Source organism: Loxodonta africana, chromosome 1 (assembly GCF_030014295.1).
Source record: "Loxodonta africana isolate mLoxAfr1 chromosome 1, mLoxAfr1.hap2, whole genome shotgun sequence".
Classification (NCBI taxonomy): domain Eukaryota; kingdom Metazoa; phylum Chordata; class Mammalia; order Proboscidea; family Elephantidae; genus Loxodonta; species Loxodonta africana.
The window spans coordinates 194469424-194484441 of record NC_087342.1 but is presented as its reverse complement, the minus strand read 5'-3'; the positions used below and the strand labels follow the sequence as shown (position 1 = coordinate 194484441).

Below are 15018 nucleotides of genomic sequence, written 5' to 3'. Positions count from 1 at the left end.
AGAGTCTATCACATAAACACGTTCAGTCTCCTTAGCTGAATTCTTACCACTTTTTGTTCTGCAATCCTTTTGCCTCCTCCCTTTTGAGATCTTTTTTGAATATCTGTGTCTTCATTTCTACCAGTGTCAAAAAGCATTCTGAATGAATGTTCTAACCATAACTCCCTAGGGAATTCCTCTAATTGCTACTGCTAACAATTATTTCTCTTTCCCCAAACCCTCCCTTCATTCTCATGACCTAACCTCTTTCATTTTACTAAGAATAAAACCATTCTATTTTTCTTCTACACATAAAAATGAATTTGAGCTTTCAATTCTTGATGATCAGGCTCTGTGTTTTGGTTTACCTAACCCAGTTCATAGCATACAGCATGTATTCAACAAATTAATAATTAGGAACCAAATATATGGGTCATGGCACTGTTCTGAGCAAAAAAAAAATGTTTATTCAGTGACCTCGCTATGAGTCAGAATTGACTCGATGGCAATGGATTCAGTTTTTTGGTTTTGCAATAGACCAAGCCCAATTCTAGGAGCTGAGGCTACAAAGATGACTTTTGCTGACTTACTGGCTCTCTATTGAAATACCAGCTAGCCTCCCTTGGAACTCATTTTTTTCATCTATTAAATGGGATTGGGGGAAAGTTAGACTAAGAACTTTGGCTTCTGTAGGATAAATTTGTATCTTTATATGATTTGAACACCCTCCTTTCCTTCAAGCTTCCTCTCTCTCTTCTCTTTCTCTTCCTCTCTTTACTCCTCTCTCTTCTCCTCCCTGTGCCCTCTGTCTCTTCTTCTCCCTCTCTCTTATCTTCCCTCATGTTATTCCTCTTATTTTTGAAAGGAGAAGAGTGTTCCATAGGCTGATTAAGGTTGACTGGTGCTCCCATTTAGACCTCTTACCTTAGAAGGGAGGCCTCGCTGGCAATCTACTTCTGAAAAACCAGCCATTAAAAACCCTGTGGAGCACATTTCTACTATGACACACATAGGGGTCACCATGAGTGGGAGTCAAGTCAATGGCAACTGTTTGTTTTCTTTTTGTTTCCTTCAGAATGTTCTTCGAGTTATCTAAAACACAGATCAGTTCAATCGTTACTTTGCACGCTTTGCGTACTAAGTTAACTTGTGTAATTGATCTTTGTAGTCATAGTTTCCAGAATACATCCTGGCCAACCAAAAAAAGAAAGAAAAAAAAAAAACTCATTGCCATCTAGTCAATTCTGACTTATAGCTACCATATAGGACAGAGTAGCACTGCCCCTTAGGTTTTCCAAAGAGCAGCTGGTGGATTTGAACTGCAAACCTTTTGGTTAGCCACGATGCTCTTAACCATTGTGCCAATAGGACTTCACCTGGCTGAGAGAAAACACTAAATAAATGGCACTGAATTACAGGATCATTTTAATCCCAGATCTGTGTCTTCTCTGTTTATTTAAGACGACCAAATTTTCTTAGTCATTCAGTTTGGACACATTAGCTAGATTGTATCTACTTACATATCTTAAATTCAAATAGCCACCAAGCTTTTCAATTTTTCTTCCATGTCAGTAACATCTGTTCTGTTTTGCTGTCATCCTTCTTGCTTGGCCCCTTATTCTCCCTTTACTCATTGCAGTCTTGATTTCTTACCCACCAGTGTCTCCACCATACTTCAGTCCATCTTGACACAATCACCAGATTAATCTTTCCAAATCAACAGCTTGATTATGTTAATTTCTTATTCAGAAGCTCTTAGTGATACCTAAAAAAAAATATATTAAATCAAGTTCAGACCCTTACCATGACATCCAAATTTTCCCAAACCATTTTTCCTGTATTACCTCCTACTAGATACCTGTTTGGAAACCCTAGTGGCATAGTGATTAAGAGCTGTGACTGCTAACCTAAAAGGTCAGCAGTTGAAATCCACCAGGCCCTCTTTGGAAACTCTATGGGGCAGTTCTACTCTGTCCAATAGGGTAGCTAGGAGTCAGAATCAACTCGATGGCAGTGAGTTTTACGAGATACTTGTACAGCAGCCAGATGGGATTACATATTTTTTACAACTATGTTCTGCATTTTTATTCACCTTTTTTTCTTCTGTATTTGTATCATTTACCCAAACTATGCCTATAGATACCATCTTTATCCATTGAGACATGACACAAATGCCTCCTCTGTTTTCCAAGTAGAAGTTATTTCCGCTTCTTGGATTCTTATAGCATTTTATTCCATTCATATACTGCTTATGCTATCTTATACTATTTACTTTTTTTCTTAGTTTGTCATCTTTACTAATAGCAAGCTTCTTGAAGTCTAGCATTGTTTTATTTTCTTTATTACCCCCCGCAGTGTCTAGTATTGTAAACATTATATAATAGACAGTCTATTTTTGTTTCTTAGGTTGGATGATTTGGTCTAAGTCTTTTAATGCAATCCTTTGCTGTCAAAGGTCACTCCCTTGCCATGCTTCTAAGTTTCTACCAAAATCTTTCCCCACAATTTTTGCAATCTCTTCTGTCTTTCCCAATTGTCATTTTACCAGAACAGCTGAAAAAGTGAGAACTATTATATAAAACCACATTTATGAAATAAAACAAAACCCAAACCCTTTGTGGTTGAGTTGATTCCAACTTATGGTGACCCTATAAGGCAGAGTAGAACTACCCCTTAGACTTTCCAAGGAGCACCTGGTGAATTCGAACTGCCAACCTTTTGGTTAGCAGCTGTAGCTCTTAACCACTATGCTACCAGGGTTTCCATGTATGAAATACTCAAAAGAAATTTCGGAATGGAAAGTTGAAAAAGTGGGAAGGAGAAACATTTAGGAAATTCTAAAACACTTGGCTTTGGTCTCTGTTATTTTACTCTCGATATGATTATTCATGTTGTTTATTTATAAATATGATTTACTGTGATCCCACTATGTACTGTTCACAATGCTAGGTCATTTCTATAAATTATTTAATACTTAAAACAGGCCTTACACCCAGCTCATATGTAACATAATGGGTTCCAAGCAATATCTTTCTGCCTCCAGTTATTCTGTGGCCATTCAAGTAATTATTCTGATTTAGAAATTTAAAAATTGTATTTATGTTTTTATACCCCAGAAATATAATGGAATAATAGTAAAGTGCAAGAAATAATGGATCATGGTGAGGAATTTAGGCAATTTTACTACTGAGTTCTTTGATGGAATTCCTTTCAGTGAATTTCATAGTAGTAGAGCAGTCTCAAGTCACTGCTATTTATAAAAACTGTATTATAAAAAGCCATCTGCATATATTTGTCAGCCCATATTAGACCTAATAGAATTTAGAGGTGCTGCATAGTAAAGTGCCTATTATATGTATATTCCTGAGAAGGTCCCACCTCAAAAAATCTGGAAAAAACTTTAAAGCACAAGCCAATTGAGAGGAAGTGTAATTAGACAACTCTCTCTGAGTTAATGGAGATGTCATAGAGCTCAAAACAATCAAGTTTGCCTTTAGAATTGTGTGTTTACTTTGTGTGTTTTTTTCAGAATATTGCCCTGAGGAGAAAGTAAAATTATATTTTAAGTCACTATTTTTGCAACAATGGGGCAGTTTGCAGCATTTGTTTATGCTACTGAGAAAACAATAGATTTTAAAGACCATGTTAAACTTGTAGAAAGATTCTTGGCCTCTTCAAAAACAGTTTCTTTCCACACCTCTTTGGCTATCTTTACTAGTTAATAAAGTATTGCTTGCTGTAATTTTGATGGTGGTTTATACATATAAGATAAATAAACTACTGTTCCCCAATTTTAAATAAGAGTTTTTAATTTAAGTCACTATGAGTACCAACATAAATAGCATTTGAGGACACCAAAACAGAGTGTTCATTCAAAGTGAACTCTATGTATTTTCTACCAAATAGTTAATAAATATATCTGTAGCCAATTCTGATGAATGTGATAATTGAGAATGTAGAGTTACTGTCTTTTTCACAGTGTGGGAACTATCTAGATATGCTTTTAAAATTGTATTAGAATGCAGAGTAAGTGCAAACTGAAGTGAGGAAAAATGAAAAGACTAGTGAAATAGATGACTTGGAAATAAGAGAAATTCATAAAGAGGGAAAATAGCACATTCAAAATGAGAGGTGTATAAAAACAAGCATATAAATGCTAGGCCTGAAAAAAACTAAATAGGGAAGTAAATATATATTGGTGTTTTCTGTCATTTCTTAATGGGAAATTTTCATTCATATGCTCTAGGTATTTTCTTGGAAATTCTTACTTATTCATTCTAAGTGGTTTTAGAGTAAAGTATGAACTTCCCTGAACATGGCCACTAAATTATATCTGGCTGCTACCTCACAGGCAGCAAACTCACAGTTTATCTGAGAATTTATAGGGTGACTCTAGCTATTACTTACTGCCTGGTCAGTTGGCTGACAGTGGTGCTGAAGACTGTTTTCAGTATTCTGACTGAACTGAGCTACGAGTATCATCACCTCACTCTTGCCCCAGTGGGAAACATGTTAGCATAGGACTACACAAATAAAGAGTTTTGTTTTTGTTTTAATGAAGAAAAAGGTACATCCTCCTTCCAGCCTACTGATAACACATAAAGCAAAAGTGGTAGTAAAATAAGGACACTGGGTACTGTGAACACTCGAAAGATTGATAGACAACATTTTAAATCGAAGCATCAGGCTCTACTGAAGATTCATTGGGGTGTGTGTGTGTGTTATTTAATAGTTTTGAGGTTTTATGTTAAAGGTCCATAGTATGTATTTTGGGAAACCCTGGTAGCATAGTGGTTAAGAGCTACAGCTGCTAACCTAAAGGCTGGCAGTTCAAATGCACCAGGCACTCTTTGGAAACTTTATGGGGCAGTTCTACTCTGTCCTATAGGGTCGCTATGAGTTGGAATCGACTCGATGGCAAAGGGTTTGGTTTTATTTTTTAGTGTGTATTTCAGATCACACATTAAGTACATTGAACTGGAATCCCAATGTTGACTTGCCATCTGTGTACTGTGCTAGTTATTTTTACAGAAGGGAGAATTTAATCTCAAAAAATGAAAATTTATTTAAACACCCACATTGGTCTTTTTTGTTTTACTATTTTCTTCTTTTTTTTTCCTAATGATTTTCATTTAGCAAGAACATGGACTATCCTTAGTGAGTTAAAAGGGTAGCATCAGCAAGACAATGACCTAGGCCTTGCCTTTATTGTCTACATCAAATTAAAATATTAAGGTTATGCTAGGTGTTGGTTTCTTTGCTTTGTAGACATTGTCATAAACATGACTTTCACAGAGTAATTATTTTGATTAAGTTAAACGCTTAAAACTAGTCTTGCATAAGGAAAGAATACACTTGGGAAGCAGTGATGGATGGACTCCAATCTTTGGAGTGCCTAGTTCTGCCAGCATTTTCCAGTTGAGTGGAAATTCACCTCCCAGTTTGGTTTGGGTGACAGTGAATGGATTGCCAGACCTGTGTGTTGCCTAATAAAAGACAAAAAGAGATCAAGAAGGAAAGATGACAATGTGAATATCCCCATGTGCTCCTGAAATCTTTCTGATTTTTTTTTTGCTTTGATGAACAACATCATTACCTAAATAATAAATGGTAATTAATATCTGCATCATTTTTTGTAAATGGTAGTTGAGTACCACAATTAGAGTAATTAGTGTACAGCATAGCTTGGTGACATGACAAATCATAGTGCAGAACGTGTTGACTCTTATCCATTAGGATATATTAGCTAATTCACTTACTCAATAAGGTCAAAAGAAAATAAAGACAGGGAATTGGGCAGTAACAACAGCAATAGTATAGGCATTGTGGCCATGTTTTTAGGTTTTTATTTTTCCACCAAGTTCCTGAGTATTATGGATTGTTGACATATTACATTTTATTTCTCTTCCTATTGATCAGTCATAGTCCCTGATTGAATCCTTCAAGGATAATATCGTGAATAAAAAAAGAATATGAGAATAGCAACGAGGGTGCCCACATTCTCCTAGGTTTCCATATGTTATATCATGCTCACTGTTTTATTTTTTCAAGATTATTTCTGGTAAAGTTGACTGCTCTCTGAATTTTTTATTTATTTTTCAGAACCTATGCGAACCCCAAAGACTTTAAAGATTGCCGAGATACAGGCAAGACGCATTGCTGTGGACTGGGAATCCTTGGGATACAACATTACTCGTTGCCACACTTTTAATGTTACTATCTGCTACCATTACTTCCGTGGTCACAACGAGAGCAAGGCAGACTGCTTGGACATGGATCCCAAAGCCCCTCAGCATGTTGTGAGCCATCTGCCACCTTATACAAACGTCAGCCTCAAGATGATCTTAACCAATCCAGAAGGGAGGAAGGAGAGTGAAGAGACGATTATTCAAACTGATGAAGATGGTACGTTCATACTTTGTTATGTAAAAGAGGGAATTATGTAATTGCTTAAAATTTTCCCTGTATTACCTGATACTGAGTTGAAGCCTGAAATCTGAGGTGAACATTGAAAAGAGTTTGCCTTTAACAAAAAAATGCTTAATATTCTTCAAAGAAGTATCCAAATACTAAATCAAATATACTTCTAGTGTCTTCTCTCTTTATACAATGTGATTGAAGTGGGAACTATAATGAAAGTTTGCAATTTTTTTATTAGATTTCAAAGTTGCACTATTCATGTCACTATATCAACTACATATTGGAAAATACATTTGTTGTTTTAAAAAAACTGGGTTTCTGCATTTTACAAAGCAATACTAGTTGCTTTCATTTTACATAAATTTGAAAACAATATCAGCATCCTTTATACATCTTATTTTAATAAAGAAGCTATTAACATCCAAGTAATTGCATTGCCCTGTATGTACTTGTATGTGTACTTCTTCTGAATTAAGTAATAGAAACATTTATATCAATATTATAATATGTACACACTTGTTATAGCAATGCATGATCAATATGAATATGAATACATTTCCTGATCAACAAAAATGTTTTGGATACTATACAAAAAGTCTTCAAATGATGATAATGTACTCTCTTGATGTAAGACATGTCATTTTCTAAATTTTCCTTTACGAGTGAAAACATGTAGCCCAAAAAAGAAAAATGTGCTACATAGTGAGCTGAGGCGAAGGTGAACTGAGAGTCAGGAATCATGAGCTTTAAGTCCTGGCCCTAATACCTTTGTAACCTCAGCAAATCCTTTCACCTCTGTGGCTCTTTATTTCTTATCTCTAAATGAAGATTTTAAATTAGATGATCTCTTGAGTTCCGTCCCCTTCTAAAATTCTTTCTACTTAAATACCTTGACAGCAAGGCTACATGTTTATTTGTGTTTCAGAAAACGGGATATGTTTCATACTCAAGTATTGCTAATGTCCTTCAAGTCCTGAACTTTAGGGTCATATCTATAGTTTGGTACCTACCAAGTGTGAAATTGCCATGAAATGACTAATGTACCGCAATTTCTAGAAATGCTTCTTATCATTTCAAGCCTTCCCCCTCTGAAAAGTGGAAATGACCTTGGTTTGTCCTGGTTGTTTTCATTGTGATAAGGGGAAGCGAGAGTTCTTTAACCTCATTGAGCTCAGTCTTTGAAGGGAAAAATTACTATAGTCCTAAAAGTATGCATGGAATTAATTCTCATATTCCTAAAATTTCAAAGTATAAACTTTAGACTTGTTTATGATAAATGCATCATTGTCTGTTTTGAGATAACCTTTTCAGCTATTATGTTTGTACTTGCTTCTAACTGAAGCAGCAACAATATTTTTAGCTAACAAACCTTGTCCTCTGATAAATACACACAAAAAAAGTGAAACACATTCTTGTGCAAGAAAGAATGGTTAGGGATAAATGTTTCATTGGTGGATGATAGAGATGGGATATCTACACGTAGATCCAAAGCTCTGAGAAATCTTAGGAAGTGGAATGGATATTAAAATATCTGCATCCCACTAGCCATCTTGTAACTCATGTTTTTAGTGATAAGAGTATACACACTTTTTATTGACTGCACATAAAATTAAAAACAATAATTTTTTAATTGGTAATTTTAGAGTCAGTTACATGAGTTTTGTACTGCTTTAGCCAATCACTCTCGAACGATACAATTCATTTTGATGATATTCTTTGGTATGCTTTGTTAGTCTGCCTCTCTTTACCACAAACCAAAGAATGTAGTCAGGCTTATATAATCTTTATATAATCTTTCTCATATTGCATTCACTTTTGAAATGTATTTTTGGATACACATATGATTAGATTATTAATCAGAAAATAAGTTGCTATGGAATTTTAAATTTTGTCCTAAATTGATCAAATGTATGGCTGTGCTGTTTATTTTATCCAGAAATAGTCTTCTAGGAGTAAAATACCATCAACTATGTATTCGATTTCAGTATTATTTGCAATCCTAGGTTTTCTTAACCTCTCCTTTAAAATTTTAATAGGTCTTAATGATATTGAGTTGCATATTATTATGAGTTGATAGTATTACTAGGATTAGTCTCTTCAGCAGTGAGTTTGTTTTTTCTTTTGTTGTATGTATAAGACTTAATGATCAAAGTACAAACTTTCCATGAAGTATTTGCAAGTGCTTTAGTCTTCAGAAAACCCTGGTAGTGTAGTAGTTAAGTGCTACGGCTGCTAACCAAAGGGTTGGCAGTTCAAATCTGCCAAGTGCTCCTTGGAAACTCTATGGGGCAGTTCTACTCTATCCTATAGGGTCGCTATGAGTCGGAAGCAACTCGATGGCATTGGGTGGTTTGGGTTTTAGTCTTCAAATCTGCCCTGTGAGCTTCAGTTTCTACATGCAATATTTGATGTGTCTTGATGTTTTTATTTGTTTGTTTTTTTGTTTTTTGGGGGGGAGGGACCAAACTGTCTAAATCATAACCTATTGTTGCAAAGATCGATGGATTTTGACGACCTGATTAAGTCAGTTTTACTAAATTATTGCTGCCCTACATACATAGAAAAAGATAAATTATCAACCACCCAATAAAAAGGTATAATTTCATGAAAAGATTCTGAGGACATCCATAAATCATGAGAGCAAAGCTGGAATGATTTCCCACCAGAATCCCAGGGTAGGATTTATATTTAATTTATTGCACACTTTTTTTTAACACATTGGTACCTTTTTTATACAAGGTTTTGTTTTCTTTCTTTTTTATTCCAGCATTCATAAAAATCAATATTATGAAGTTAGCTCAACAGAAAAGCTTGATTTGGGTATATTTTTGAGACTACAAAGCTATTTCTAAATATACATTTATTACATTTTAAAGACTGTGATGCTTATTTCATATAATCTTTTCCCACCCACATCTCATTTGCCCTCTTTTCGATTCTGACAGCTGTATTTTAGAGAAACTTCTATACTCAAAAAATTAGCTAAAATATCTCAAATAAATCACAGCAAGTTAACAAGTCAGCTTTCTGCCTCCACTCAAAGGTTTGATGTAGAAACGTGAAGGGCCATTACTGCCATGATAAGGATCTTATTAACTTCATGTTGTATTTAGATACAGACGCTGTCTTTATTTGTAGACATTGTCTTCTTTCAAATGCACTGTTGTTGTGTGTCGTTGAGTCAATTCAGATTCATAGTGACCCATAGGACAGAGTAGAACTGCTGCGTAGGGTTTCCTAGGCTGCCATCTTTATGTGAACAGATCGCCAGGTCTTTTCTCCTGAGGAGCTACTGGTAGGGTCGAACTGCTGATCTTTCGATTAGCAGCCAAGAGCTTAACCATTGAATCACCAGGGCTCCTAAATGTATGGTTAGTGAATATAATTTGTCTATTTTATGCCCCATACCCTGACCTGTCCTCTTTGTGTATGTGTTAGTATGTGTTATAGTTCACCTGCCTAGTTCTTTCTCTGGCCCATGATATAGTCCAGGATCAGTGGTATTATACCCTTTTTTCCATAATTTTCCCACAAACAACTTTTACCCCTCTCACAGATGTGTCCTATTGACAAGGTTAATCCTATTGGCAAAGTAGACTATGTATAAGAAGAGCAAAGAAATACAGAAATTTTAGGGAAGGTAAACTACTCTCCAATTCTACCCCTTTCAAAGCAGGATTATGCAAACATTTAAAAGTATTTCTTTATAAACAATTGGAAATACAAATATTATTGGAGCCCTGGTGGTGCAGTGAATAAGTACTCACCAGCTAACCAAAAGGTCAGCAGTTCGAATCCACCAGCCTCTCCTTATAAACCCTATGGGGCAGTTCTACTCTGTCCTATAGGGCTGCTATGAGTCATAATCCTCGTGGCAACAGGTTTTTTTTTTTTTTTCATAGTATTTGCAAGCCAAATTATGCTGAATAAATGCCACCAGGGTTTCCATAGAATGAGCATAGGCAGTTATAATACCATCAAATAAACATTTATTCACTACCTGGGGGTTTTGCCCTCTGTCTCTTCAATCATCTTCTATGGGAGATACCTAAAGATGGAGAAATATTTTCCCCTAATCACATTCATCAGCTTGCATCATTTGAGTAGAAGGAAACAACAAATACTCCCTTAGAAAACAAACAAATGTCCGTGGCAGCCTCAGCAGGTACCGTGGATTGCACAGAAGGGAGGGTCTGTCATGGCCTGTCTTTATCAGCTGCACAGCCTGCACCAATACCGTGGGGCAGAGAGGGAGTGGATGCCTTTGGTTAACTTCTCCCCAGACCTTCTGCTGACAAATGCATGAACACATCTTCGGAAGTTCAATATTGGCGTCTCTTCTGTTTACTGTGGATTCCTTTCCTTTATAAATTTATTACAAACGTTCCAAATTACATTGGGTGTGGTTAAGTGCTACGACTGCTAACCAAAGGGTTGGCAGTTCGAATCCTTCAGGTGCTCCTTGGAAACTCTGTGGGGGGCAGTTCTACTCTGTCCTATAGGGTCACTATGAGTCGCAATCGACTCGACACCACTGGGTTTGATTTGGTTTTTGGTCCCAGAGGTCATAACATCACTCACGGTCTCCTCATAGGTTGAAATAAATCTTACTTTTGTGAGATACCATTCACAATTTCTTGATACTTCTAGCCACAATGCAAAGCATTTCCTTTGATCCAGTGATTTTTAATTTATTTCTGTCCTCGCAAAATTGCTATATACACTGAAACTACATTTCTAGATAATGTCATGTGTGAAGTTCACTGAAATATTAGATATTAATAAAAAATATTAATTAAAAACCATACTTGCAGAATGTTGGGGTTGATATTTTCAAAGGAAACACGTGTTAAAGCAATTAGGATGGGTAGTATATATTTTAAAAGATTGTTATTATTTCTATTTATTTTTCCCATTTATCAGAACTAGCAACTGGGTATTCATGTGAATAAATAATAACTGGATATCTAAATAAAATCTATGAAAGGAAAACATACAAGAGAAAATGAATCTTGAATCGTGTATGTTTTCAATAGAGGGTGACCAATTATCCAGTGCTGCCACTGGGTATTGCCAGTTATATGACATTGGCAAATAAAGCCTGGAGTGAAGGCTTCTCAAATCTTGTCATACCTGGGGACACTTCAGAACTAGTTATGTTGATTGTTAAAGTTTTAAACATGTCCAATGTTATAAGATGATTTGGTTCTTAGCTTTGAAAAAATGCATTTCATTTAAAAGACTAAAGCAATGACATTTGAACCATTAATATTAAACAACTTTTTTAAAAAGTTGTAGTCACCAACACTCTCTCTCACTCTTTTTTTAATTATAGAAATTTAATAATTTCAGTTACATAAGTCAGGTTGATTATTAAGAAACATTTCAATTTAGTGCTATGTGATTTCGCTTTTAATTCCAAGGAGTGTTAATTATTACAATAATTCATTATTTTATGAACTTTGTTTATGGAAACTCTTTAGAGACTTATAATCTTCAAAAAATCTTTCAGGGAATTACAGCTCTGTTCTTGAAACAAATTACAAATGAGATCTTCATGTTATTAAAGGTATACAACAGAGAAAACTAGACCGTACAATTTATTCAACTCTCTGAGGTGATAGTATATTCTTTTGAATAAAAATAACTTTACACTTACAAATTTTCTGTATTAGAAGCTCATAGACTTACTTTAAATTCCCAAATATCAAAATAAAGTCAGAATACTGATCATATAGCTTATTTTTTTCTTTATGCACTTTTTTATTTATTTTATTTTATTTTTAGTTTGGTTTATTTAACTAGTTCTGTTTCTTATGTGAGGAGCTTCTAACCAAAAAATGTATGTATTTGTAGTGCCTGGCCCTGTACCAGTCAAATCCCTTAAAGGAACATCCTTTGAAAATAAGATCTTCTTGAACTGGAAGGAACCTTTGGATCCAAATGGAATCATCACTCAATATGAGGTATTGGGAGAATAAGGAAGTTCATTGAATTATGGATTGAAGGGATAAGAGGGAGAGAAAAAGGAAAAGTTTAGAGAGAAATAAAGGAAAAGAAGTAAGTAGGGGTTAGGGGATTAAAATCATTTTTAGTTGCCTCTGTTTTGATTTACAAGCTCTTTGATCCCAAGAATGAGAATCAAAATGAATATTGTCTGGCATCTACAATTTTCAGATTCCTATTTTTTTTTTTTTTTTTAAAGTTAAACATATTTTTTAGGGAAACAAGGTTGGCGTTGGCAAAACAGACTTAGTGATGGTTGTCATGAAAGATCACGTATAAAAATCCCTGATTTTCCTTTATATAAAATTAAGAAGCTTATATTTCATACTGTGATTTAGGTGAGACCAATGAATGTTAATGGTTTCAGAGTAAGTAATTAATATCAAAAAAAAAAAAGAAAACATATTATGAACCTGACTAATCCAGAGTTTCATGTCAACTTTGAATATAAATCATTATCTTATTTTCAAATATGACAACCTAAAATGAAGAAACCAAAGGATCATTTCAATTGCACAAAGGTATAGCTCTTTTCCTGGGTACTGAGTGTTGATTAGAGCATAAAATGCCCAAATTTCTAGTGGCTATCGAGTACATCAGGAGCCCTGGTGGCACAGTGGATAAGTGCTCGGCTGCTAGCCCAAAGGTCAGCGATTTGAACCCATTCCACAGAAGAAAGTTGTGACAGCCTGCATCTGTAAAGATTTACAGCCATGGAAATTCTATGGGGCATTCTCCCCTGTCCTACAGGGTTGCTATGAGTTGGAGTCAATTCGATGGCAGTGAGTTTGGTTTGGTTTTGATGTGGAGTGCATCATGGAAATTGGCTTCACTAGCATAGTCTTATAACATGTGACTATAGTAGCATCCTTGAGTAATATTTGCATGAAATTTGCTATATAACTTTGACAGAGTATGGAAAAATGTTGATAGTAACAAACATTTTTTTAACGCTTTCTATGTTTCATCTACACTGAACTCTATAGCCATAAGATTTAGTATGAATATATATTCATGTTTAAGTATATTAATATATTGTCTGATTTTTTTTTTTTTTTGCTTGAAGAAAATGGAATGTATATTGGTCTGGTCAAATATAACTATCTAGGTTTATGTATGGGTGGATTGATAGATAATAGATAGATACAGAATTACAGAAAAATAACCATATCAAAAATGAAAAGGACAAGAGATGGAAAAAATTATGTTTGACTCCAGAGAGATGTTATTTAGCATACAGCCTTATTTTAGAAGGGTTTATTTACAATTTAATATTACTTAGGCTGGATATGTAACAGGAGATATATTTCTTAAAACAGGTCAGCTATAGCAGCATAAGGTCTTTTGATCCTGCAGTTCCAGTGGCTGGACCACCCCAGACTGTATCAAATTTATGGAACAGTACACACCATGTCTTTATGCATCTTCACCCAGGGACCACCTACCAGTTTTTCATAAGAGCTAGCACAGTCAAAGGCTTTGGACCAGCTACAGCCATCAATGTGACAACTAACATCTCAGGTATGCAAATGAGTAAAGTGCAAACAGGGTTGATCACGCTCATGGTTTGTAATAGCACGTGGTGGAGAATCTTATACACATAAAAAAGGAGTTTGTCTTGCTTATTGAATCTTTAATTTTTTTTACATGATTGAAGACACTTTAAAGAGTCATTGGAGTACACATTATCTTTTTATATGTCCAATCCCAAACATATCTCAGATAAGATAGTCACTTTTAATTGGCAGTGTTCTTTTAAGAAAAATTGTACTTTATTAAAAATTTCCAAAGTTTATTATAAACACTAATAACCTCAAGTCTTTATTAAATGAATTTTTATCCAAAGAACTGTGGAAGATCCTTGTTCTAGTACTATAGTACCACATACTTTGTCTGTGTTCCACTTTTCCTGATATTCTGGTAATTTTAAACAAATATGTGCTCTTGTCTCTCAGAGACTCACATAAATGTATGGGGATCTAAATTTGAAAATTGGGATGCGCAGGAGAATTTTATGGAAAAAATATGATGAAATTTTACATTGTATTGTGCTCACAATTTTATAGTTTGCATTTGACAAAACTGTTTACAGGTGCAATGATTAAATGCTTGCTAGCAATTAGCATTATAAAAAAATAATATGCCATAAATCTACTCCAGCTTATATGTTTTATCTTATTTAAGATTACTAAAATAAATATATATTATATAGCTAATGAAGGAAATTTTTAATAATACATTTTTTAAGGATCAGGCATTCACTATATTAAAACACTAATCTTGAATCCAAAATGCTCTCTTGTGTATGTTCATTTTCATTATAGTCCCACATAGCATATATTAGTGATATGTTTTTTATGTTATAATAGGACTGGAAGATATGTATCATTGTTCCGAATCTGTAACGTTTGCCTCAAAAAATAGCTACGCATTCTCTTCTCCAAATTGTTTTAAGTCTAAAACGTTATTTGCAAATATGTTGAATTAAAAAATAAATAAATAAAAAACAGTTGCTCTCGAGTCGAGTCTGACTCACGGCCACCCTTGTGTGTCAGAGTAGCACTGTGCACCATACAGTTTTCAACGTCTGATTTTCAGAAGTGGGCAATCCAT

General features: G+C 34.7%; 1 protein-coding gene across 2 annotated transcripts in view; it reads left to right on the top strand.

Moving 5' to 3' along the window:
• PTPRK (protein tyrosine phosphatase receptor type K) overlaps positions 1-15018 on the top strand; it is a 691930-nt gene that overhangs the window by 544751 nt on the left and 132161 nt on the right. For both annotated transcript variants that reach the window (XM_010593476.3, XM_064290685.1), the window contains exons 8-10: positions 6082-6384; positions 12256-12365; positions 13725-13926. In XM_010593476.3, coding sequence (XP_010591778.1) covers positions 6082-6384; positions 12256-12365; positions 13725-13926 — 615 coding nt within the window. The remainder of the gene's footprint in view (positions 1-6081; positions 6385-12255; positions 12366-13724; positions 13927-15018) is intronic.